Source organism: Epinephelus moara, chromosome 18 (assembly GCF_006386435.1).
Source record: "Epinephelus moara isolate mb chromosome 18, YSFRI_EMoa_1.0, whole genome shotgun sequence".
Classification (NCBI taxonomy): domain Eukaryota; kingdom Metazoa; phylum Chordata; class Actinopteri; order Perciformes; family Serranidae; genus Epinephelus; species Epinephelus moara.
Genome location: NC_065523.1, coordinates 7,983,605 through 8,008,384, shown reverse-complemented (window position 1 = coordinate 8,008,384; position 24,780 = coordinate 7,983,605). Strand labels below are relative to the sequence as shown.

Sequence of the window (24,780 nt, the reverse complement as noted above, 5' to 3'; positions counted from 1 at the left end):
CATGCATCAGTATTAATATTTCAATAATGTCACAGGCATATAAAATGAAATATGAATCACAGGAGACATTTTGCTGCCAAATGAATACTTTTATGACATTGGCACTTTAGGTAAACAGGGTCTGAGAATTCCTCCCATCACACATCTGTGTGTATAGCCTACATATAGGCTATATACTGGGGGTGTTCCGTTGCACAGAGAGAGACCATAACCGTAATATAAAAAAAAGAAATATTGATCTCATGTTAATAATACACATATGATGACACTGTGTAAATAATCCTGTGACTCAAACAATTTACGATTCTTTCCTTTCTCACTTTGTCTCCCACCCAACACTAGCCTATATGGTTGTCTTTTCACCAGCCATTAAGTGCTCTTTTTGTATGATTTTACACAGTTATGGTTACACACTCTCTCTCCACCTCCCTTTGACAAAAAAAGACAAAACACACAACACAAACAAAGTTAGATAGGCTAGTATTATTTCTTCTTAAAAGTAAAAATCTGATATCTCGATAATATCATTATCCCACGTGTTTATATCTCTGTCTCTATATGTTAGTTTGTTTCACACACGCACACGCACACACACCCACACACACACACACACTGTAATACAGACGGTGTTTTTTTTTCCTCAGGGAGGAGCTCGTTACGTCACCATCGCCTTAAATAGGTCCCACCCTCCTTGTGTTCTCAGAGCAGACAGAAGCCGGGACGGTGTGATCTCTACCGGACACTGAAACTGGTAAGTCACACTGATGTGATGTCCTTATAGTGTTCTTAAACATTATGAACTGAATAAACTATCTGCACGGCTTTGTTTTTAACTTATCCGTCATCATTTCCGGTCCTCTCGGTGCTGTTGTGTTGAGTTTCTCAGTAGTGATCTCATAGTGTGTAATCGCGAGTGGAACCACTGTAATATTCCTGTAATGGTCCTGTATGTCTTTTTCCGCGAGTCTACAGTGATATGTTTTCTGTCAGGAGTACACCGCAGTGTGTTCTCAGATTTTTGGAAATGTGCTATCAGAAATGTGTTGGAGCTATCAGGTCTGTATCAGTGAGTGATGAAAACATTGCGTAACTTGTTGCTCCGGCTCATCTACAGCTTCAGTTCCGTCATGTTCACACGCACAGAGTGAGGACAACATCAGAGCATGATCACCATGTCATTATACATGACACTCAGCTGGACTGAAGACATATATTAATATTTACATCAGTCTAATATTAAAGCAAGGCATGATCATATATGACAGGACTAGACGCAAGTGGTGGAATATAACTAAGTACAATACAAGTAGGCCTATTGTACACATCTGAGTATTAGAATTGTATGCTACTTCTACTCCACTACAGTTCACTACTCTAGTACCTTTAATCTACTGCACTTATCTGACAGCTAAAACACACGATGAACTTATAAAATATGATGCATTGTTTTAGATTATACTACTTGCAGTATGTAAAATAGTTAAAATTACCCTCATCCACATTCATACACATCATTGCAATGGTAATAATAATAATCTACAATAGTAGACACACACACAGGGGCACTGTGCATTATGAGTACTTTTATTTAAATACTTGGAAGTACATTTGAAAAACAAATATTTCATCTGTCACTAACCACATGCAATAGCAGCCCGTTGAACAACACATTAGTCTATATTATAGCCTACTGTAAAATAGTAGCCTGCTAGTTTATATGTCATAAGTGTTCGACCGCAGAGTACACAAGAGTTTTACACTAACAGGATACAACAAAAAGGTATTATCTATTAAGATGGGGAAGTGTCTTTGTCCATTAAAATATATCAAGAACACAAACAGGAATACAATGCAATACGTAGAATGTAAGCAGACAAACAACAACAACAGAGAAAACAGATTCAGATGAAGTCTTTAAGAATTAAACAGTTGCCTGTAGCACTCACATACTGTAGTGTTACACCAGACCCTGTTTTCCATTAGACCACACAATACAAGATTATACTTGACTACATCCTGTATTAGTGGATACACTGAACTATAAATATATAAGTATTCCTTATAGTTAGTTGTTTTTGTTTTTTTATAAGGTGGTGCTGAAAGTTACAGTCAGCTGTTCCACTGCAGCTTCTGTAAACAGGTTACCATACAAAGCATTGAAGGAGGGAGGAGACAGAGAGGGTTTTTCCAGGCAAACCCTGGCAATTACATCATGTGGCTGCAGTGAGTAACCCAGGCAGTTCAGTGCGGGGCAGGCAGGTGGTTACCAAACCCCTTCTAGAAGTAGGTCGAAGTTACTGGGAGAGAGAGAGTGATAGAGGGCGTCTCTGCCCAGTCTGTGTGACTGTGTGCCTTATCTCCTCAAACAAACAGTCAAACCTCTTAACGGCTGCCTCTCTGCAGGTCAGGCTGCACTCACAATGGAAGATTAGTTTTGATAACAGTAGTGTTATTATTATTAACCCGAGTGCAGTGGTGGCTGTTGTTAGCTGTTGTTAGCAATAACTGTAGGCCACAAGTAGACGTGATTGCAGTAGTGCTAATAGTAGAAGTTGCAGTAGCAGATGAAGCAATAGCAGAAGTTTAGGTAGTTGTAGTAGGAAAATGCTACTAACAATTAGCACAATAATAGTCAATTGCAACTCTATATACTTGGATCAAACCATTAAATATATTAAAGGAATACTTCACTACCCAAAAGACAATTTGTATATTAATTTCTCACCCTGGGTTACACTGAATTCACAAAGAAAACTTTGTTTTTCTTGCATGCCTTCACTGTGAACAGAGAATTCAAGAAACCAAGAAAATTCTTGATGAACTGAAGTAATAGGGGTCCACGTTTAACAACAGCAAAACTATATCAAAACATTGGTTTACAAACTCTCTCTCAACTCATGCAGTATAATCCAAGTCTCATTTAACATGCCACCCTTTCCAACGGGGAACTGAACTAAAAGTGAAACTTATATATGTTCTTTTCAAAGCCAGACTCCATTGACAGAAACAATAATTTATCTTGCAGAACATGGGAGCTGATGGTCCACCTCTGCCTCATTTAGATAATGTGCTGAATCCGAAGTTTGCTTCAAGACACCAAAGTTACACACTAACACAAATTAACTAACTGATCTAGGCAGTGGTAGACCAGCAGTTAGTTCAGCAAGGTAAGCTGTAAAATTATGGTTTTTGTCAGTGAAGTCTGGCTTTGAAGGGATCATAGATAAGTTTTACTTTCTGTTCAGTTCCCTGTTTGAAAGCACTGTCTGTTTAGAAAGTACTGAGGAACAACTGGATAAGTGACACTTGGATTATGCCGCATGAGTTGAGTTAGAGTTTGTAAATGGATGTTTTGATGTATTTTTGCCATTTATAAATCCCAAACCCCTGACTTCAATTCATGAAGAATTTTCTCCATTTTAGGATTCGTCCTGAGGAGGCATGTGAGAAAAACAGTAATTGACATACAAATGATCATTTGGTGGGTGAATTAATCCTTTAACATCACAAATGATTTTTGCTACAACTTGTGTAATATTTGATCTGTTTTGTCCTCTGTTTTGAAGTCAGCTGCTCTCTTAATTCACAGGAAGAAATATTTGTGAAGTTTCCATGAAGAGCAAGAAGTTTTGGATGAACCTGGGAGAGTTTCACTGACAGTCTTTCTTTCTAGATATTTTTATCCCAATGAGTGCTGATTAAAGAAGACGTCCTTCTTCTACACTTAGACACTGAGCAGCTTGATCAGAACAGTTGGGTGGAACTGTGTAGTGTCTGGTACATTTTAGCAAGTCTTCCCTACCAGAGCAACATTACATTATAATTGAAGAAAAAAGAGAAAAGACTTTCCCAACCAGGTTATTTTTAGAGTACCAAGAACATTTTTTAGATTTTTTTTTTTTGTTATTGGACCCAGTGGGAGAGGGATATTTTTCCGAGTCCCTCTTCCTTCACAGGGGGTTCATCAGTTTCCTGACAGATGTTTTAGGGACTTAAGGACTTAACACTTAACACCAAAGACACAAAGACAGAAGAGCCACTCATTGTGGTGGTGACTGAGCTGAGCTTTGGACCCTTTGCACATCTTCTGACATACCAAAGATGCTGTATCTAAAGAAATACTTCACGGAAGGCCTTATTCAGATGGCCATCCTGCTCAGCCTGTGTGGAGTGAGGGTTGACGTGGGACTGGAGCCCTACCTTCTCCCCTCCTGGCACGAGATGATCCTGGGTCCTACCTCAGCACTGACCCAGACGCAGTTCCACAACCTCCGCAACCGCCTGGAAGACGGCCATGGCCTCCACCCCAAGAGTGTAGACCTGGATGGGTTCTTCACGGCACGAAGGCTGCTTGGCTGGGTCCGTTCTCTGGACAGACTGCAGGTGGGAACCATGTAGATCTCCCTCATTGTCCATATGCTCCCACTGAGATGGAATTAGAATGATATAGTACTAGGAGTAGTAACATTTTAGCTGTTTCAATTTTGCTATTTACAGCTTTTATGTAACAGACCTTCTTACCTTTCTCCATAGGTTCCTCGTGCAGAACTGGAGGCCTGGCTGGTCCAGCGGGAGCCAGATCCTCTCCCCATGGGATGTCCAGACCAGTCCTCCCCACTGGAGAGAGCTGCTGGGGTAGAAAGAGACCGACCTACCCTGCCTGTGGAATCTAGAGATGGACTTGGTGCCGTGCAGGATGAAGACGAGGAGGATAAAGAGGTACAGCTGTAATATTCACGCTTTGATTTGGAACCCTAAAAATTTTTTTTTAGCTTGTTTAGCTTAAATATCACCAGAATAAGATGACTGAAACTACCTGATAGGACTACCTGCCATATTCAATCAGTATAGGAACCCTTTAATTTACAGATATACATTTTGGGATGTAGTATATATTCTGGGGCTAAGCCTAACTGCCAAAAGTTACACAATAAGCTCTTGTCCTGTATGTCACCATGTTGAGTTGTTAATTACCCAGCAACCTGCTATAGGTTCTTTGGTTAAATGCTAGTTAGGGCCTGAGCACTGAAAGCGGTGTGAGGACCCTATTTATTAATTTGTGCACATAATCAAAATTTTGAGGGGCTAAATGTGCTCGAAAACTCACCAAACTTGGCACATGTATCGGATATTTGGTGGGTCATGCTTGGGTGTAAGAAAATGGCTCAGTAGCTCCAATCTGCCCCAAACTTCACATTTGATAAGAGTCCTGGCCTAAAGACATTTACATGCCAATAATTAAGCATAGTCTTAGCGCCCCCTACTGGCAACAGGGAATGACATGTTTCATACTTTGATATACTTCTCCTAGCGGGTTCAACAGATCCACCTCTAATGTGGTCAGAAAATCCTCAAGACCTTGATGTAGCTTTATATAGAAGATTGTGAGTTTTCATGAAATAGTCTTGCCATGGTGGCACTGGGACATTTTGATAGGACACAGAATAGTCCAGTCTAGCCCAAATGTCACATGCTGGATCAGCGTCCGGGCCCGCAGAGATCTACTTACTTATATTGATGCACAGTCATAGCGCCACCTACTGATAATAGGAAGTTAGTCTTTTGTGACAAGATCATCTGTGAAATTTACATGTTGTGGTCTACACTTGATATACAGCAACAAGGCTGATAAATAGCGTGTGTTCTCTAGCACCACGTAGTGGACATAGGAAGTGGTACACAATTTGTAATGCGTCATTTCCAGTGCCAAGTACTCCACATATATATATATACATATATATATATATATATATATGTACATGTATATGATATGTACATGTGTACATATATGTATATATATATATATATATATATATATATATTCATGCGTAAATTGTTATGTTATTGTGTTACTAGGTCAAAGGAGTCTTCAGGGTTCACTTCAGGTACAAGGGTTGACTTGGTTATGTTTAGCAGTCTCTGCTAACTTTTGTCCATGCCATAACCCTGTGAGATAACAAGCAAAAACCCTGTTCCTGCTCTGTTCGATGGGTTCCACAACTGCTGTCTAGAGACACATTTGTTGCCTGTAAGCTCATGACAGTGTTTCCAGCCAGTGGGTCTAAAGGCCTGAGTATGCTTAAAACAGACCAGTTTGTACTTAAATGAAGTTACTGCATTTCTAAGTTTTTCTCTTTCTATGTAAGTGTTTTGTTTTTAAAAGAGTTCATGTACAGTCCAATTAAAAGTGGAACTATAACTAAAATGTTACTAAAAATAAATAAGTCTGTTAGAAGACTAGTGACCTATCCAAAATAACACACACATAGCAGTTTAAATATATTTATTTATTTAGCCTATAAATAAGTAATGTGTACTGTCTTTGTTTTAGCTCCCACCAAAACTGAGTGTAATGTCATGTGAGATAATGAGTCAGAGTTAGATGAGTCACCAGGAAACCTCACCTCACCACAGATGACCTCACCAGGAGCAAGAGCAGTACCGCAGGAATACACCCTGCAGCAGTAGCAGTAGCCTGGGAGCCACTGGCCTTTTCAATCAGTTCTTGTGCTGCCACCTTAGTAGCCTGATTACTGCTGGTTGTATGCAGTAACCTCTTCAAACTTAATGTAATGTTTTGGTTCACTCTCAGTGCTCTCATAGTGCTGTTGTTGGTTAGCAGGCAGCTGTTTAAAGTGAAGAAGCTATGAAGCAGATATTTTTCTCAGGAGTTAGTGGAGAACAAAATGGAGCTAAAAGAGAGTGATTGTTGGACATGTCATCGGCATCGGCCAATATTGGCTTTAGGATAAATCAGAATCACCCAATATGCTTTGTCTTACCTTGAACAATGAATTAATATTATATACATTGAAAAGTATTGTATTTCATATCTCAATCTGCTGTTGGGTCATCCCAATAAGTGTTTGCATGCATAATATGATGTTAATTCCACTGCAGAAGAGACTTGATGATCACTAAAATTAGGTGGGGAAAAAGTGGATATATCAATATCGGTTTTGGTTATCAGCCAAATGAGTTGTTTTGTATTGGCATATTGGCAAAAATCCAATATCCTCCATCCCTAGGAATTTTACTTTGCAGAACACTGGAGTGGCTGGTCTACTGTTGCCTGATTGGTTAATGTGTAAAGTGAAGCAGTTAAAGTATTCAAAATATAGCATATTTGCACAGGTACTGATTTCTCTAGTTGGCTAAAATGCATTTTGCTGTTGTCCCTGTCCACATAAGTACATTGCTTAGCTTCCATGCCGGTAGATTTGGTTTATTAAAGATGGTAGCAAAGCAACATGGTAGCCAGCATGAAATAGCAGAAAAATCCAATAGTTCAAACCACAATGTTTAAGTGAATCCTCAAACATTACAGTTATGGCTGTAAATGACAACAGAAATAAACAAGTTTGCCGATTTTTACATATCTCCATCATTAAAATTAATTGTCAATTGTCCACTTGGAATTGATTGTTTTTAGCATGACATCACCGTGATTCTGTCTATTGACAGAGCAAACTGGTTGTTTTCCAACTGCTTCCAATTTTAATGCTAAACTAGGCCTAACCACACCCTGGCACAAGCTTTGTTTGTATCACAGACATAAGAGTGGCATCAGTCATCTCATCTCACCATCACAAAAGAAAAGGAACGAGTGTGTTTTCTGAAACTATTTCTTTCATTCAGATAACACAGATAAGAGGAATCCACTGATGATCATCTAATCTGGGTGGCAGCACAGACTTCATGTTGTGGCCTGCATGAACTTTTGAGCTCCATTTATTAATGGCAACACCTCAGACATGCCTGGTCAAGCTTTGGCCCATAAGACAGCCAGAAGCACATACAGTACCTGACTGTCAGATCTTTCATCCCAGACACAGATGAGCTGAAACTGAAAATAATCTGTAGGGAACATCATGCGCAGAGGGATGCCCAGAATAGTGGAAGGGGTCACTTTGACCTTCAGAGGGTTACAGTTCACTAAGTTAAGCATATTTTTTTTTAAAGACTGAAGCAGGAGTTACTTCGCTGTTAAGGGGCGAGGCAGCAATTATGATTGTCAGAAGATTAGTCTTAATGACTCTGTGGGTCTGTACAAAGAAGGGTGCAGAGCTGTCATCTGCATTACATTTGATCCTGTTGCAGCAATGAGGTCACCATGATTCATCATCTTTATAACCAACCAAATAAACAAGTTCAATCACTTTATGTAGGATCACACAAACTGCACTGTGACAAGAGTCCATAACACACATTCAGACACACCACAGAGGCCAGTGCTAACACACTGTACAATGTATAAATAAGCCACAGAATGACCAGTCTGACACACACACACACACACTTAGGCACAGGCACGCACGCACGCACGCACACACACACACACACACACACACACACACACACACAGAGTCATGTGCAGCAGTGTGTCAGGGATCCAGTGTCAAAGTAAGAGAGGCTACATTTCCTGAGAAAATTGTGTGTGTGTGTGTGTGTGTGTGTGTGTGTGCACTCCAAAGTTCTTTCCTGTAATTTGAATTACACAATCTGTGTAAGTGTGTGAAGATTTCCGTTAAGTAAGACATAGACTGTGGACCAAGTGAAGGGAAGACACTACAGGTGAAAAAATTGTTTTTTATACTCTTGTCAGTTTTGAGATTTTGGGTTATTTTGCCTCCACAACATCTCTACTTTGAAAATAGAAAAAATACAAAAAAGCATTATTTAATTAAATAATGCCGCATTTGCTTATTTAACATAATATTTCAGAGAACTTAAAGTAGAAAAAAATAACTGTCTTATTGTAAGTAATGAACAGGGTAGTTGTATGGTGATATCTATCAGTCAAAAGTTTTTCCCTTACTTCAGTAACACACAGTCAGGGTTGATGAAAGTGTTTGGTAGGCAACATCCTACATGCACAGGCATTCCTAGTCTAGTTAGCAGGACACATGTAATTTCTTAACTTCTCCCACAAAGATTTTTGATTGTTTCAAATCTACTCGATACTTTTATAAATAATAGATATATTTTAAAAGTAACTGGTTGCTTATTTGAAAGGGTAACTAAAAACTGATTACTTTAAATGCAAATACTAACATGTGATGTTACTCATTACAACACAAAAGTAATCTATCAGTAAATATTTTGTAAGTCAGTTGTCAGTTATAACAACACCTGCTCACTATGCAAAGATGTCAATACCTTTGATCACTAAAAAGGCAGCAGTAGGCACAAATGGAATTCTCAAATTAATGAGTGCAACACACTTAATGGCCCCACCGACTTGTGCCGTCACCGTAACAACTAACAACGACCGCCATTTTCTGTTGAAATAGTTAAATGACCAGGGCAAACAGTTCAATGCCCTTTCTATTCGTTGTCTTTCTAAGGTGAGTTTGTTAACCCATGTGACAGACTGGCTTTTGTTGTTTGGCCTGCTCACAGAATTAACATAAAAATAACTACAGCTGAGTTAAATTAACTGTGACAGATGTTTTTGCTCATTTTGTATTATAACTTAAATGTTATAATAGAAACTGCCTAACTTTTAGGCAGTATTTACATTGATACACCATGATTAACACTTTCAAGTGCATATATCCAGTTGTCTTAAGCCCTTTCACTCCCATACACTTCCAAACAGTAAAGAAAACAATTGTGAATGCTCCCTGTGGTTATATTAGGCAGGTAAACAGAGGCTGGGATAAACTCGCAATCTTTTCACAGTATTTGTTTGAGAAAAATTACTTTGAAAACCAACTATGACAAAAAAAAATTAAAGGAAAAACCCTCCGAAAGGGATGAAAAAACATATTCAGAGATGAAGAGCAGACAAGGTAAAACTGTTTATGAGGAGCTACAGCTGAAGCTCAGTATCATTTTACAGCAGGTTGGATGCCTATATATCTGTCTGCATGCCAGGCTTACACACACACACACACACACACACACACAGGACATTACAAACTTAATATAGCACATAGAGCTCTAAGTACATGCCGGACTGCTACCTTCTCATTCGCCAAACTGAAACAGTGTTTTTGAATTCTCCTCATGTATCAGATGGCACTTGTCAACACATACACACATCCAGCAACACACAAACACACAACGCACTTTATTAGCTTGTGACCGACGGGCTTGTTTTGAAATGTGATCGTTGGCCTGTTGTGTCCTGACACACATTTACATCCCTAGTTTTGCAATCCCTCCTGTTTACTGCAGCAGCAACACACACACACACACACACACACACACACACACACACACACAGAGCCAAAGGCATGGATGTAAACAAATGTACATGAATGCATGCGGTGCTTGCTTATTTAGCAGTGTTGCAGGAAGATAAACAGGAATAGCTGTAGCTATACTAACTACTGGAGTAGTTTTTTACAGCTACAGAGCTACAGAGATTAAAGCACATGATAAAAAGTGGAGATACACAGTGATGGAACTGAACATATTGAAAGTCGTGTTGTTTTGTAAAAGCCATGTCTAGTAATATGTTAGTGGAAAATAATCCCAGCCAGACAGTCCTCACTATCAGCAGCAAAACATTTATCATCCTACACCAAATATTAGTTGGAAAGGACTTTATTACAAGCTAAAGTAATTTCACAGGGTCCAGAGGTTTCACTGGGGTTCACTACTGCTCTGTGGCAGGACTGTAATCTGTGACTAACATACATTCTTATTGTGTAGCAAAACTTTAATCACAGCAGTAGACAGGCTAAGGCCCTATCTACAAGTATACAGATGTTATTATGCTTCCGCGCCAGCGACAGCTGTGGCTTAAGAACGTCTTAAGAGTGCCTTTAAGGAAGTTCTTTACTTTGGCATAAACGTTCACTAAGAATCAAGGATGAACTGACTAGATTTTGGTGGTCAAAATTCAAAGGTCAAGGTCACTGTGACCACATCTATCTCATTCTTGTGAGCACGATGTCTCAAGAAAACCATGAAGAGATTTCCTCAAATTTGGCACAAACGTCCACTTGGACTCAAGAATGAATTGTATGGAATTTGGTGGTTGGGTGTCAATAGTCAAGGTCACTGTAACCTTCCAAAACATGTTTTGGGCTATAACTCAAGAATTAATAAACTAATAATGGCAACATTTCACACAATGTCTAATAGGATGAAATTATGACGTGATGACGTTATTTATTCAAAAGGTCAACTTCCCTGTGACATCATAATGTTCCACAAAAACACTTTTCTGGCCATTACTTAGTATCATATCTCAGTAACAGAAGGGGAGACATTTGGTCAGATAGCCTATTGAACTGGTGACACCTTGAAACTGTGCTGACTGTATAGATCCTCTGAGCCGCTGTTGAGAAGATGTGTGTTAGGCATCCATGTTGTCATGAGACATGGATGTAAACTGAAAGTGCACCTCAACTAATTTGTCAAGGCATACAACTGAGAGGCAGTAATTCTAGTTGAAAAAAATGCAAAGTTAATAACAGTGCCTTCATGTAGAGGCTCTGGCTTAGGGGCCCCCTGACTCTGGGCCCGGTAGGCCCATTTGGTATTACACCCATGTTTCTGGCAGACTTTAAACCGTGGAAGCTGAGGTGGAACAAAAACAAAAATATTGGGTGCAGCAGATGCCTCCGTTCACCCATGAGTGGTGTAACAATACTAGGTTTAAATGTAATGTACCAAGCAGTTCTAAAAACAAGTAGGCTAAGCAAACTGCTAGTCGCTGTTGTTGTTTCTGGCACATGCTCATTAAAACAAAGCACCAGTGGACGTGCACAAATTGAGGAGATGATGTCATTGTTTTCGGAACACTCTGTTTTAAATGTCCACACTGATAAACAGTTACTGGAGTTTAGAAAAATCTGCACCTTAGAAGGTGTTTTTAAAAAATCTGCATTTTAGTGACCTTAAACTCTGTTTATATGTGGACGATAGGCTAAAATGTAGTGTAATGTATCTGTTTTCAAAAATATTCCGTACATGTAGACAAGGCTTAACTGTCACTGGTCAAATAGTCGTATCTGATAAGCGGATATCCTCAGAAGAGGATGTGCAACTTTTTGTACATGTAATGTACAAAAAATTTAGCTCATATAGTAATAGTATGGTATCTGAGAATGTTGTTAGATTTTAAAACACACCTCTGTATTGATTCTGTGGCATATTTTTATATTTTTAAATATGCAGAAGAAAATAAGTGAGTGAGAGCCCATCAAACATGATTCATACTTATATTGACTTTCTTAAAGTTATTCATACAGGCATGTGGTTCCATAGTGTAGAGGTTATCACGTCTGCTTTACATACAGAAGGTCTTGGGTTCAAAACCCAGTGGAACCAGTACTTTATCCGCTGGTTGCAGATTCTCTCTCTGTAGTACTACCCTGAGGAAGTCAGTTGTGTCACATTTGCTGAAAGCCAGACATCACCAGACCAAATCTAAGTGAGTTAAGCGCCGTTTCCACCAAACACTTTCAGTATGGTATCTCTGGAATCAGAAGTACCCTTCAGACATGGTACCTATACCCTGGTGTTTTCAGTGCAAACAGTACCTTTAAATGTGGGCGGGGTTATTGTCACTCACTGCTCCGTCCAGCACTCACTGTATTTCCTCAGTCTGCACCTCGAGAACGAGGCTGCATGCTGACATTTTCAGAACAAAATAAAACAGGCTGCAGTAAGAGTCACTCTCCATGGGATATTCAAAATTAGCGGGTTTGTGCACCAAGTCGTTCTCAGGCAAGCTCAGGGGTTTAATGTTGCCGTAGCTCAAAGCTACGTGACCCTTTTTTTTCTCTTGAGTATTAGAATATAAGCAGTTCCCATAACCCGGCTGAAATTAATACATATAAATGCTTAAAGATCCACTCATTACTAAAAGTGTATGTCATATAAAAACTAAAGTAATGGTCTTCATCTTCTAACCGCTTCATCCTCTTGAGGGTCGCGGGGGGGCTGGAGCCTATCCCAGCTGACATCGGGCAAGAGGCAGGGTACACCCTGGACAGGTCGCCAGACTATCGCAGGGCTGACACATAGAGACAAACAACCATTCATGCTCACATTCACACCTATGGACAATTTAGAGTTATCAATTAACCTAATCCCCAATCTGCATGTCTTTGGACTGTGGGAGGAAGCCGGAGTGCCCGGAGAGAACCCACGCTGACACGGGGAGAACATGCAAACTCCGCACAGAAGGGCTCCCACGCCCGGGATCGAACCGGCAACCCTCTTGCTGTGAGGCGAGAGTGCTAACCACCACACCACCATGCCGCCTAAAGTAATGGTCAAAGTTGTCATATGGAATATTTAAGGTGTGTTGATTGATTCACGTTGTTAACTCATGTATTGAGTAACATTACAAGTAGGTTCCACCTTAAAACTTTCCGTCAGTCGACCCAATAAATTAAGTTATTTTTTTCTCCAACTCCGGCTGCTGTGAGAGGCAGCAAAACATCCTTATATTTTATAGTTACAGTTTACTAATTAAACTCTCCATGATGTGAACAGTGGCTTCTGCGTCAAAACCAGCCACAACTCAGACCTGTGCAGAGTAACCGTCTGCTATTGACCAATCAACAGACCGTAGTGTTCACAGCTCCACCTTTTAGTACCGGATCTGTGTGCTAGGTACCCCAACAGAGGTGTGACCAAAAATGGTAACGGTACAGAACGGTTCCATTGGTACCATCCACAACTTTTCACAGTGGAAACAGAAAAAAAGCGTCCCATACTGAACCCTACCGTATAGTACCGTACTGCTCGGTGGAAACGGGACAGATTTGAGGTTGCTGTATATCTGTCTAAAGTGGAAGGGGACCAGACGCATCTGCCAGAGCAAATAAAACATGAGCTGGCAGATTTTTCTGCTTCCCTGGCAAAGGACAGCATGCTATGTAAAACCATTAAAGAAAATGATCATTTTATAGCATATTTAATATTGTGCCTGAAAAATTGAGGTTCATTAAAGTGAAACCTGTGAGGAAGTTAAGATAGCCAACTAAAGTCTCCCACTGCAGTCACATTAAATACTCTTCTCATTGCCATATAAATTCAACGCAGCCTTTAAAGTATAGTGCTGACGTTAAGTTTTCCATGTCCCCCTCTGTTTTTCCAGTTGGTATAGCTGTAGCTTGAACAGCTATATATGACTCACCCAACAGACCTACACATCAGTCCACGATCAGTCCCCTTCGCCCCTTGGCCCGACTAAAGCCCCAACTAAAATGCTACGTTAGGACTATCATGGGGAGTGACCAGGTCACAGCCTGTGCACCAAATAACAACTCATTCACATATAATCTGTTCCATGTGAGGTGGCAGGCCAAAATGAAGGTTCTATGGTGTAGTGGTTATCACATCTGCTTTACACGCAGAAGGTCCTGGGTTCAAAACCCAGTGAAACCAGAACCTTATGTCTGCTGGTTGCAGAGTCTATCTCAGGAGTAATCCTTAGAGGAAGTCTGCTGGGTCATACTTGCCTGAAGTCATCATTATGAGGAAAAAAAAGAATTGCATAGCATGTTGTAACTGTAGTTCTTTTAATAATTTTGCATAGTCTAAAGTACTTTAGAGGAGATTTCAAAATATTGTGATATATAGATTGTGTATCGCAATATAGCCTAAATATATCGCAATATTAAGTTTAAACCATATCACCCAGCCCTGATTCAGACTTGGACTCTCAGTTGCACTCTGGTAGTGAAGTAAGGGATATGTGCACAGACTTGACCCATTTATGTTCAAAGCTACATACATGTCCTAGCTGGCCAGCTGTTGAGGGTGTCTGGGTTTGTCTGTAAGCCCCCAGCCAGGTCAGGAGAATGTTAAAGCTATTCTGAGCCTGGCTGTCTGTCTCTGGGTAAAACAGGAGCCTTTATGTTCTGTACATGCAGGCTGGTAGTATAGAAGGCAGTACTACAATATACTACTCCTTTGGTTAGCATGGTGAGGCCTTAACTGCTTCACTTTTATGTCTGGTAAATCTCTGTGCCATTCTTATGGTGGTCATAAAGGTAAAATATAGTCAAGAATGAAAAATGCTTCTTCCATGTTGTAACCTTAAGTACCTGGGCATATCTTCCTACTAACTAACAGCATATACCAAATACATTTCCAAAAGGTGCATTTAACATATTTTTTTATATGAAAATTGAACATTTTCTCCTTTCTTTAAGTATAACTATAGGATCAGGGATGTATATGAAAAAAAACACCACTTAAATGTGATCATAGATTTTGGATTGACCAAGTCTAAGTAGTTTTAATTGAGTCTCAATTAATTCCAACACATGTCCCATGAGGCTTACCCACTGGCATGCCGCATGGGAGCTGTACAGTGGTGGGGACAGCAGCCCTCACAAAACGAATACTCATATAAAAGTATTATTACTTTCTAATTATATTTACTCAAGTAGAAATAAAAGTACTCACAAAAACAACTACTTGAGCAAGGGTGAAAAAGGGTCTCGTAAAAAACTACTCCAGTAGTTAGTATGTTCATGAGATACAATGTATTACCTCTTAGATCGTTCTTCCTTTCTGTTTCTGCAACCAGGAAGATCTGCATCAGTACAGTGGCACTCTGGAGGAGAGAGGAGAGGAAGAGAGCGAGGAACACCTAAATGGGAGGACAGAGGGAAGAGGAAGACCAGGAGGTTTCTACAGCTATGCTAACAACAGAGAGCAAATTCAGAATGAAGTAGACCAGGTAGACATCATATTTATTATCATTTCATCATGATAATAAAATGCTACAGTATTTTTTATGTGCTTTCTCCTATGAAATTTATTTTAAAAAAAGTAGGCAGAAACATTGCATACTTAAAATATTTCAAAACTACTGGGTGATGCCTTTATATTTGTTATAGTTTGTAGTGGGTAAAACAATCTCACAGGGCTGACAGTGTGGCCACGGCCTTTAGGTGGCCTAGTAAACCTTGAATTTTAAAAAAAAAAATGTTACTGGAACTGCTCAGCATTTCCCAAAATTTTAAATTGCTTAAAGCTCTTTCAAAGAAAGGTTGTACAAGGTGTCATTTAGCCCCATCTAAATGGCACATAACACAGCGCAACTGTCATTGCTAATTTCAGACCAACACAGTTATCATTTTCACAGCAAGCCCCCACATTGTGTAATTAGCAAATCTACTTGCCCACCTGTGTGCCCATTGGATTAGGTCTGATGCCAGAATGGTGCAGTATTTTCCTGCTATTTTATGGGCGCATTTTATAGATAGTAAGATGCACCAGCATAGGTGGGTTCACAATGGGAGTACACTCTACTTGTTACATACACAGGGATGCATGGATGGGTTGGGGGTGGGTTAAATAATACATCATTAATGAGGAAAATATTAAATACATTATTTAAAATGTGAACATAGCAGAGAGCACACGAGGAGCAGTCTAACTTCATTGTTTATTTTAGAAGCTAAAAGTTTAGTTCTGTTTCCTCTGTCAAGTTTATAACTACAGTCTTTAGTTTTGCTGCCTAAATGTCCCATGATATTTTGGTGTAGTGACATTGTTCTTACTGCATTTGCCAAAACTGCCATTTGTATAGCAGTGTGCCAGGTGCAGGACACCTGACCTTTTAAAGGGAAGGGAGATGGCACTCTTTTTGGCTGAATTTATGGTATGCCCAGAACACACCTCTGATTATTTACGGGACTAAATACAACCTCTTTGTCCTTTTGTGCCACACTTTGCGCCCAGATTATACACCCTTTAACTAGCAAAGTGGAGCTGGACGTGCCTTAAATGCACTTGCACCATGCACTTAAGACCATGAGCAATCGATCATTTTAATATGGCCCTGTGTCTCAAGTGTGTCTTTATACTGTCAACGCAGTGAATCTCATAAGTAGTGATAAGAGCACAAAATTTCCAACACTTTCTCCTTAAAGGCATTTGTAAGGTGCACTCAGGTATATACACAAAAGGTGACTGAAGTGGTTGTTTTAAGAATAAAGAAACCAGAACTTGAAAGAGAAGTTCAAACCCTGATTACTTTCAAATCTCGGTGCACTGGGCCAATCGTGGCATAAAGTTGGGTGTGATTATCTTAAAGTTACAAAAATTGTGAGGCAGGCCCTTATCAATTCCAAGTTTGAAAGGGGATTTACAACACTCTTGGTTCAAGCATACTCTGGCCTTAAGCGTTGTAGACAGAAATGTTGTGAATATTACTGGATGTTAGTCGTCCATGAGCAAGAGCAAGAATGCAAAATTGACAAAGTGACTAAGTTAGTTAATGGTTAAGTTTAGCAAAGTATGGTTAAGGCTATGCTATGAGAATGCAAGGATAAGAATGGGATCGGCCATTACCCTCAATGAAAATTGCAGCAGGAAGTTAGTTACCATCAGCACTGTCACTTTAACTTAATGGACATATCTTATAATCCTGAACAGATGTGAACCATTGTGCACAATAAACACTGCAACAATTTGAGGAACATTATTAGTCCACCAGTCTGATGAAGTCTGTATTTTTGAATTCAGCTAAGCAGTAAATAATGACTGGCTGCATCTTTAGTGCAAATTCCTCAGGACCACCATTGGCCTTAACAGATCCTGTATCGCTTGAACGTGCTTGACATATATGCAGTACGATAACTTGTGTAAGTGCAAGGTAAGGTGATCAGAGTGCCTGTCGTGCTTGGAATCTGAACTGGATGCTTTATCATTAAACGCTGGATTGCTGCCAGCTCAGCAGAATAGAAAAGCATGGGAGACACACTTTAGCAGCTGCACCTCAAGGTGCCTGTTACATCAGAGGAGGTGTCCACTGTATCAGACATGGGTTGCTTATGTTTTAGTGCTGTGCCTAGTTTTTAGGGTTGATCTTAAGAAAAGTCTGCCAGAATCCACTTTCCCACTCAGCACTGCGGGTCAGAGGTGAGAAGTGTCTGACAGGATCCAGAGAAGATGGACAGACATTTCTGAGAATTAAATTTAAGAACCTTCATGTCTAAAAGAGACAGAGTAAGATGCACACATACTTATAGGTTAATTTTGCCAAGTCAAAATGATCTGTGTTTTCTCAGAAGTCTCACTCTGATGGTGCCACTAGTTAGTAAGACTGAGACTGTTTCATGTTAAATGGAAATGCCAAAGAGCAGTGATTCTCTACGACCGGGCTGCAACCTTGTAAAGGTCCGCACAGTGTTGGCTGAAATCCGATAAAAATCGATCATCCATTCATGAAGCCATGTTTTACTTACATTATCTACTAATTTTTTTCTTATGACAACTCATATAGACTAAAAGCATTTTTCTTAGGTTCCTGTCCAGTCAAAAATGTTTTTTGGTTATTGTTAATTGGATGTTTGAGCATCAGTGCTGAATGATATATACACATTCATCTGCTGAAAAAGCAGATTTTCTCCATGCTCAGCTTAAATTACACAATTTATGCAAGTGTAATGTGGAAACTTGTAGCCTGCAGTGCACATACACTGAGAACCAACATTTTGGACAATCTGAGATGTTGACCTGATTAAGCTAGAGGAAAGGTTAAGGGATCGCCAAAGTCATAATTAATATTGAGGGATACATTAACGAAAATGTCAACCAGTTGGTGGCACTAGAGGAGAAGTCCGGGGACCACCAAAGTCAATAAAATTCATCCTCTGTAGACTGTAAATGTCTGTCCAAAATTTTATGGCAATCCATATCATCATTGTTGAGACAATTCTGCCAAGACAGAAGTTTTTGATTAACTAAGCGACAGACATGGCCATCCCTAGAGCCATTCCAGCATGGCTAATACATAACACACAGATATCAGTGGGATAGTCAACCAGCAGATCAAAACTGGCAGGAGATCAAACGTTGCTCAACTTCCTTGTGCTCTTTTCTCTTTAAACCCACTTTTCTCTTCCTCTCTCTCTTCCTTTCTTTTCAGACTTCTTCCTCCCTCCAGGAGTGTTTGAGACTGTTGGAGAACACCTTTCCCTTCACAGAAGAACAACAGGTATAGCCACATCTCTTCTCTTTAGTCTGTTCTGTCCTACTTGACCTCGAACAGTAACAGCATTTTTCCTGATTTCCTGTGCCTCAGATACATGATGATGGTGGTAGGAGGGAAGACTTGGAGTGTCAGCCACTGAGCAGGGAGCCCCTGCTGTCCCATATCATCCCCAATGGTAACCCTTTGATGGACCTGGAGCTCCAATGGCAGGACCTGTTGGAAGTCATGGAGCCTGAGGTAACTGAGAGAATGAAAGTAGATGAATGTACAATAGGCAAAATAGAATAAAATGAAATCATGAGATGAGAAAGCCAAGATTCAGTAAATTTAGATACATTTTTCTATCCCTCCTTTCCAGAACACAGATGTTGACATGATGACTCAATTTGAACACAACCAGAATTTAAGGACAACTGGGAACCTTCAAGGTGCTGGGTCTGAAGCTTTAAACCAAAATTGTAACAACTCTGACAACGGCATAACAGTGGCTGATCAGGAAGTCTTTCTAATGGAGAGTCCTCTGCAGAATGGTAATTCAATTCAGAAGTTGATGTTTGTTGTAAGAATTTGCGGACAGTATCCCTGCACTTCAAAAACTCCTCATGTTGAGCTTGACTGTTGATTCTTGACCTTGGAAACACCAGCTTGACAATAGAATGTGTCAACACAAGGCCCATTTACTCGTTTCCAAAGATTCAACCACATCCAATGGCATTCCTTGGTAGATAAAGTTGTTCTATTGTTACGGAGGGGATGGACATAGCAACAACTAAACCATCTGTATGACAATTGAGCAACTCTATCTGCTGAGCTACCTCAAGATGAGGTTGAAGGCTTTGGAAAAAAGCAAGTTGGAACATACGTTAAGAATCTGTCATTAGAATCTCCTCAAAACATTTCCCAAATGTTCATGCTGACTACAAGTTCTTTTGAGGATGCAAATGAAAATATAGTTCTCATGACTTACAACTTTAAAACTGTTAAAGGTCCAGATAGTTGATTTCAAATGGTCATAAAACCATCACACGTTTGTTTTTTATTTCTTGACTGTTAAATAAATGACTGCACCAAAGACTCTGTTGCATATCCTACAACTCTCAACATTTTGAAAAAAATACCCATTCCTTGTCTCCAGGGTTGTTGGGGCCTCCAAGCCAGCCAGCGCCAGAATCAGCCCTACTTCCCCTCATCCCCAGTGCAGAGTTGGATGACCATAATTCAGCCTTGAACACAAGGGACACTAAGAAAAATTCTAATGTGAATCCTTCACACACACTTCCTGACAACACACAACTGCTTGAAGAAAATCCTTCAGAAGACTTCGGCATAGCATTAAATGCAGAGGATAACTCCAGTACCTTTAACATAAATATGCTGACACAAGGTCTTGTGGATACCATGGAGGGCAATCTGTGCACACAGTACGCTCCCTCCTTTGCAAACCGTCCAAGCTTAAATGTAAACTTTCATTCACTTGACATGGCACCTTCTAGTTTCAACCCATCATCGGAGGGAAATGGTATGGCTCAAGACCTTCTGACATCTCCCTCCAATGTCTTTCTGGGTGATGAAGAGGATGATGTTGATGATGATGATGGTCTCCCTAGCACACTTAGTGACCTCTTAGAGGATGCTACCATCTTGGATGAGATCAGATTGTTGGACCTGGCTCTGGAGGACGGATTCGGTCCTGAGATGGCAGCCAAGCTGGAAGAGGAGGGCTTCCTCAACAGTGAAGTAGCCCAGCAGGAAACTGGCAGAGATGATGACCACTCAGGATCTAGCGTGGCACTCACAGAAAATCAGGGTCAACTACAAAGACATCATCAGGGTAATTAAACAAGGAGGCAATAGACCTTCTTTTATAGTAACTATTTTTGACATAATGTGCACCTATGTATCTCCTTTTTCAAGAACACACTAATGCTGAATTCAAGTACTGACTATAAAACTGTAGAACTTGTCTTGACATTTCCTTGTTTTCTCCTCTTAGACAGCGATGATGAGGCAGACTCAGACTCTGGTCTTTCTCTGGACTTCAGCCACAGCCCTGCTTCTCCATGTGCCTCTGAGGCCTCCTCTTATTCCTCTTCCTCAACCTCCTCTTCGTCTTGTGTGTCGGCTTTGGGAAGTCCTTTTTCTGAAGCTGAAGATGAAGCTGAGGATAAAGCCGAGGAAGGGTTACTTGGTGCAGATATGGAAGTGGAGGTGACCATAAAGCAAGAGGAGCTGGAAGAGGAGGAGATGGGGGCAGTAGGAGGAGAGTACCCTGAAGATGTTAAGAAACCCTTCTTTCCCAACCGTGGGGATCACAAGCTGTATAATGGCTTTCCTTGGCTGGAGTATATCGGCCACGATCACACGTACAACCAGCCCGTGTCATCTGTCTCCTCTCCATACCTGGGCAAGATGCCAAACAAACAGCCAAAAACTTCCTTGCGACATGACAGTGCCAAGCCTTACCACCGCTCCTCATCGAGACGCATCTCCGAGACCATGATGTGGAGTCGGGATGAACAGCGTGCACAAGCCAGGAAGATCCCTTTTTCCAATGAGCTGATAGTTAATCTGCCAGTGGATGAGTTTAATGACCTACTGGCCAGTTACCAACTCAGTGAAGAGCAGCTTACACTCATTAGGGACATACGACGCCGTGGGAAGAACAAAATAGCTGCCCAGAACTGCAGGAAGAGGAAACTTGACGTGCTGCTGGATTTGGAAGACAGTGTGTCGGGTTTGAGGCGCCACCGTTCACGGCTGCTCCGAGAAAAACAGGAGGCCCTGAGGAACCTGCAGGAAATGAAGCGACGACTGGGTATGTTGTACCAGGATGTCTTTTCCAGGCTAAGGGACGAGGAGGGGAGGCCGTTGAACGCTATGGAGTACCTGCTTCAGTTTGAATCCAATGGTGGCGTCACAGTAGCTTCACGCCAAGAAACAACAGCGCTGCCATTGACAAAAAACAGCAAGAAACAGAAGGATAAGAAGAAGTGAGGAGGTGGTCGAGTCAGCCATATTCTGGCTTCAGGAGTTTGGGATGTTAGAAAATGTAGAGAGAGTAAAGAGATTCCTTAAGAGGAGTGTGATCCAACCACAAAATTACAGGAAAAACTAATGTGGTGGTTAGTGAAGGATCACAGGAATTCTTTATCTGGTGTCAGTGGAAGGTGCTGAAAGGTACCATGAAATCCTCAAACACCCAAACAGATATCCCTGACAGTGACGTTTTTATTCACATAATTGGTGGATGACTGGATGGTCAAAGGAAATCCAGACAGAAAACAAGTTCTTTGAAAGAGGAGGGGAAATCACATGATGATAAGAAAACCTTTACTCCAGGATTGTCTCCATTCTTCATTCTTAACATTTTCTACACTGGAAAAGGACTTGAGTTCAACCACTATCAAGAACAAACAACTCTGAGGTAAATCTAGGCTACTGAATGGTGGATTAAAACAAGAGAGGATAGATGACTTGGGACCAGCGCTTTGAAATGCTAGTTCAATGCTTTCCCTTACATCAACTTTCTCAGAGACTTGAAAATATTGAGTTGAAAAAGCCAACAAACTGATTGCAGGCTGGATCCTGGCTATCAGCTAATATAGTTGAACAGTTAGACACTACAATGACTCTGGGCCACCGAGAAAGGGACGCTGGTACACAGGAAGGGAAGTTGTGATCATACCCCCTTGAGCTGGTAGGGTTAAGGTTAGAGTGGGCACTATCCCACTCAAAGACACCTCAGCAGGCTACAGACAGGAACCATGGGGATCAAACCTGTGTTTGCAGAGTTCCCAGATGGTGCAGTAACCACAGGGTCTGCTGCCAAAATTAACCATGCTATGCACCAAAACTCCATGACACTTGGTATCGTCTACAGCAGAGGCCTTTCAAATTCTACCAAGAGAGGATATTGCCCACTTCGCTGGACTTCTGGTAGTTTTCCTTGAAAATGACCCTTGTTTGAAGAGTATCCATTCTACCACTTGACTGACTTAGAAGATACCAATAACAATCTACAAACAGCAAAACTTTTTGTCTACATAAGCTAAAATTTGGTGGATAGGGCACTTGGCTTTGCCTATTTTCACACCTGTGCACACCTGGCCTGAAACTCACCAGGCAATCCAATACAACTGTCTACCCTCTATATGACTAACTGACCGAGGAATGATCCATAAGGGTGCCTGTCTTGATTTTTTTTCCCCTTGTGAACTTTCTGAAAGTATGATAGCAAAGGGTTTTACCTGTGCCTTTTAACATGTATGTTTCTGTTTTTATGCATTTTCAACACACCTATGTGACTGTAAAACTGTGGAAATGTTATTGTCTACTTCAAACAACATGGTGGGAATCTGTGTTCCAAATGTTACTCAAGAGTAGGCCTGCCCAAGACATTAAGTCAAAATACAGAATTGGAACCTCATATCACTCTTTGCAGATTGTTAATACATGGGTAAAATACAAGTTGTGAAACTGTTTTAAAACTGACAGGTAAAAATGTGAGTCTGATGCCCCAATTACATATGAATGTACCTTCAATTGATACAGTAAAAAAAATTACAGATTTGGCCTTGAATGACAGATAACTCTGGATTCAACAAACTCGAGGCTGAGTTGTGAATTGTTTCAAGTTAGGATGTCACCCTCTAGTGGTTGTGCATTGCCGAGTAAGAAAGAACTTCATAGCCATTCTGGTGAAATTATTGATACAAGGAATTAAACATAACAACAAGAATATATTTCCAAATTTTACCTGAATCTACAGTATTTTAGGTTGGAGTTGAGGGTCTTCTGTTCTAAAGTACTAGTTTTGATTAAAGTCATTCAGCTTATAATAAATGACTGTGTTATTGGTGAAGTAGATTTAGGATTTCTCAGGAATGAGCACAGCCAGAAGAACATGCTCACAGTTACTACTGAGTGGTCAGACATCTAACCAACATTACCAATTTAATGTGTTTGATTCTTTTTGGCAAGAAATTGTAATTGTCAGAGCAGGTGTTCAGTGTTTCACATAGTGGACACCACATTTTGGAGTCAGACGACACTTCAATCCTGTCTGTCTTTCAGATTTATGAAGGCCAATAAAAACCTGCATGCCTATCACCACCACTGAAGCATTTATTTTTGTTTAAGTGTTTACATTTTGTGCTTGCTGGTATTCAAGGACATGGGACCTTGTCTTCTGTAATGTAAAATAAAAAACCTAAAAGAATTGCATTTATTTGGAGTCAGTTGAATTCCCTCTCTGGTGTCTACACAAAATAACAAATATCAGGACTATCAGCTGTCTTTGGAGCTTCCCGAGAAAAGCCCCAGATCAGAAACAAATCAGTGCTTTAGTACTAAATGCACCTAATAAATGGCTCGCTGACACATCATAGACGCTCCTGAGATATCTAGTGTGCTAAAAATCAGGACACGTTGGGGACGTTGACAGTTTTAGTTGACATAAGCACAAGGCAACAGAGACAAACTGTGTTGAGGTGCTTTCTTTTGCTTTTCTTTTGTGTGTTTAACAAGGAGAGAGACCAAGAGAAAGTGAAAAGTGGACTATTGGACGAGATGTTTCTCTAAGTCATTAGCCTTATAACTTGGAATGTTGCTTTGTCACTTTCTGACTTCCATATTTTTGGTTTTGGTTGGGTCAACTTGTGCATCATATGACATACACATCGGGGATTGTGAAAGATCATGTAACGTGTGACCCCGTTGCTGGTCAGTCGTAGTCTGAAAACCACGACTTCAAGACTCCCGATTAGAGATCACGCTTTGTAGTGTTAATAGTGCAGCGATCCTTTAACTGGAGTTAAAATTACAAGGACTAGGAAAACCCCCTCCACACTGCCTAT

General features: G+C 40.4%; 1 protein-coding gene and 2 non-coding genes across 4 annotated transcripts; all 3 read left to right on the top strand.

Annotated features, from left to right (window-relative positions):
* The first annotated feature begins 701 nt into the window (after positions 1-701).
* LOC126404859 (endoplasmic reticulum membrane sensor NFE2L1-like) lies at positions 702-24,143 on the top strand. Of its 2 annotated transcripts, none has more exons than XM_050068217.1 (9): positions 702-751; positions 3,590-4,383; positions 4,534-4,719; positions 15,509-15,661; positions 18,860-18,928; positions 19,016-19,162; positions 19,284-19,455; positions 20,061-20,756; positions 20,919-24,143. In XM_050068217.1, the coding sequence occupies exons 2-9, from the start codon at positions 4,102-4,104 to the stop codon at positions 21,917-21,919; spliced, it is 2,706 nt and encodes a 901-aa protein (XP_049924174.1). In that variant the 5' UTR covers positions 702-751; positions 3,590-4,101; the 3' UTR covers positions 21,920-24,143. The 2 variants fall into 2 exon arrangements, with proteins under 2 accessions (XP_049924174.1, XP_049924175.1); XM_050068218.1 differs by lacking the exon at positions 702-751 and adding an exon at positions 3,435-3,481.
* Positions 12,216-12,288, top strand: trnav-uac (transfer RNA valine (anticodon UAC)). The gene has a single exon. It is a non-coding gene; the product is annotated as a tRNA-Val (tRNA).
* trnav-uac (transfer RNA valine (anticodon UAC)) lies at positions 14,286-14,358 on the top strand. The gene has a single exon. It is a non-coding gene; the product is annotated as a tRNA-Val (tRNA).
* Positions 24,144-24,780: the final 637 nt, after the last annotated feature.

Bases quoted from the DNA above. Each gene is read 5' to 3' on its own strand.
- LOC126404859 (XM_050068217.1), top strand. From the start codon at position 4,102: ATGCTGTATCTAAAGAAATACTTCACGGAAGGCCTTATTCAGATGGCC. The intron at 4,384-4,533 runs GTGGGAACCATG...CTTTCTCCATAG, and splicing joins GTTCTCTGGACAGACTGCAG to GTTCCTCGTGCAGAACTGGA. The intron at 20,757-20,918 runs GTAATTAAACAA...TTCTCCTCTTAG, and splicing joins ACTACAAAGACATCATCAGG to ACAGCGATGATGAGGCAGAC.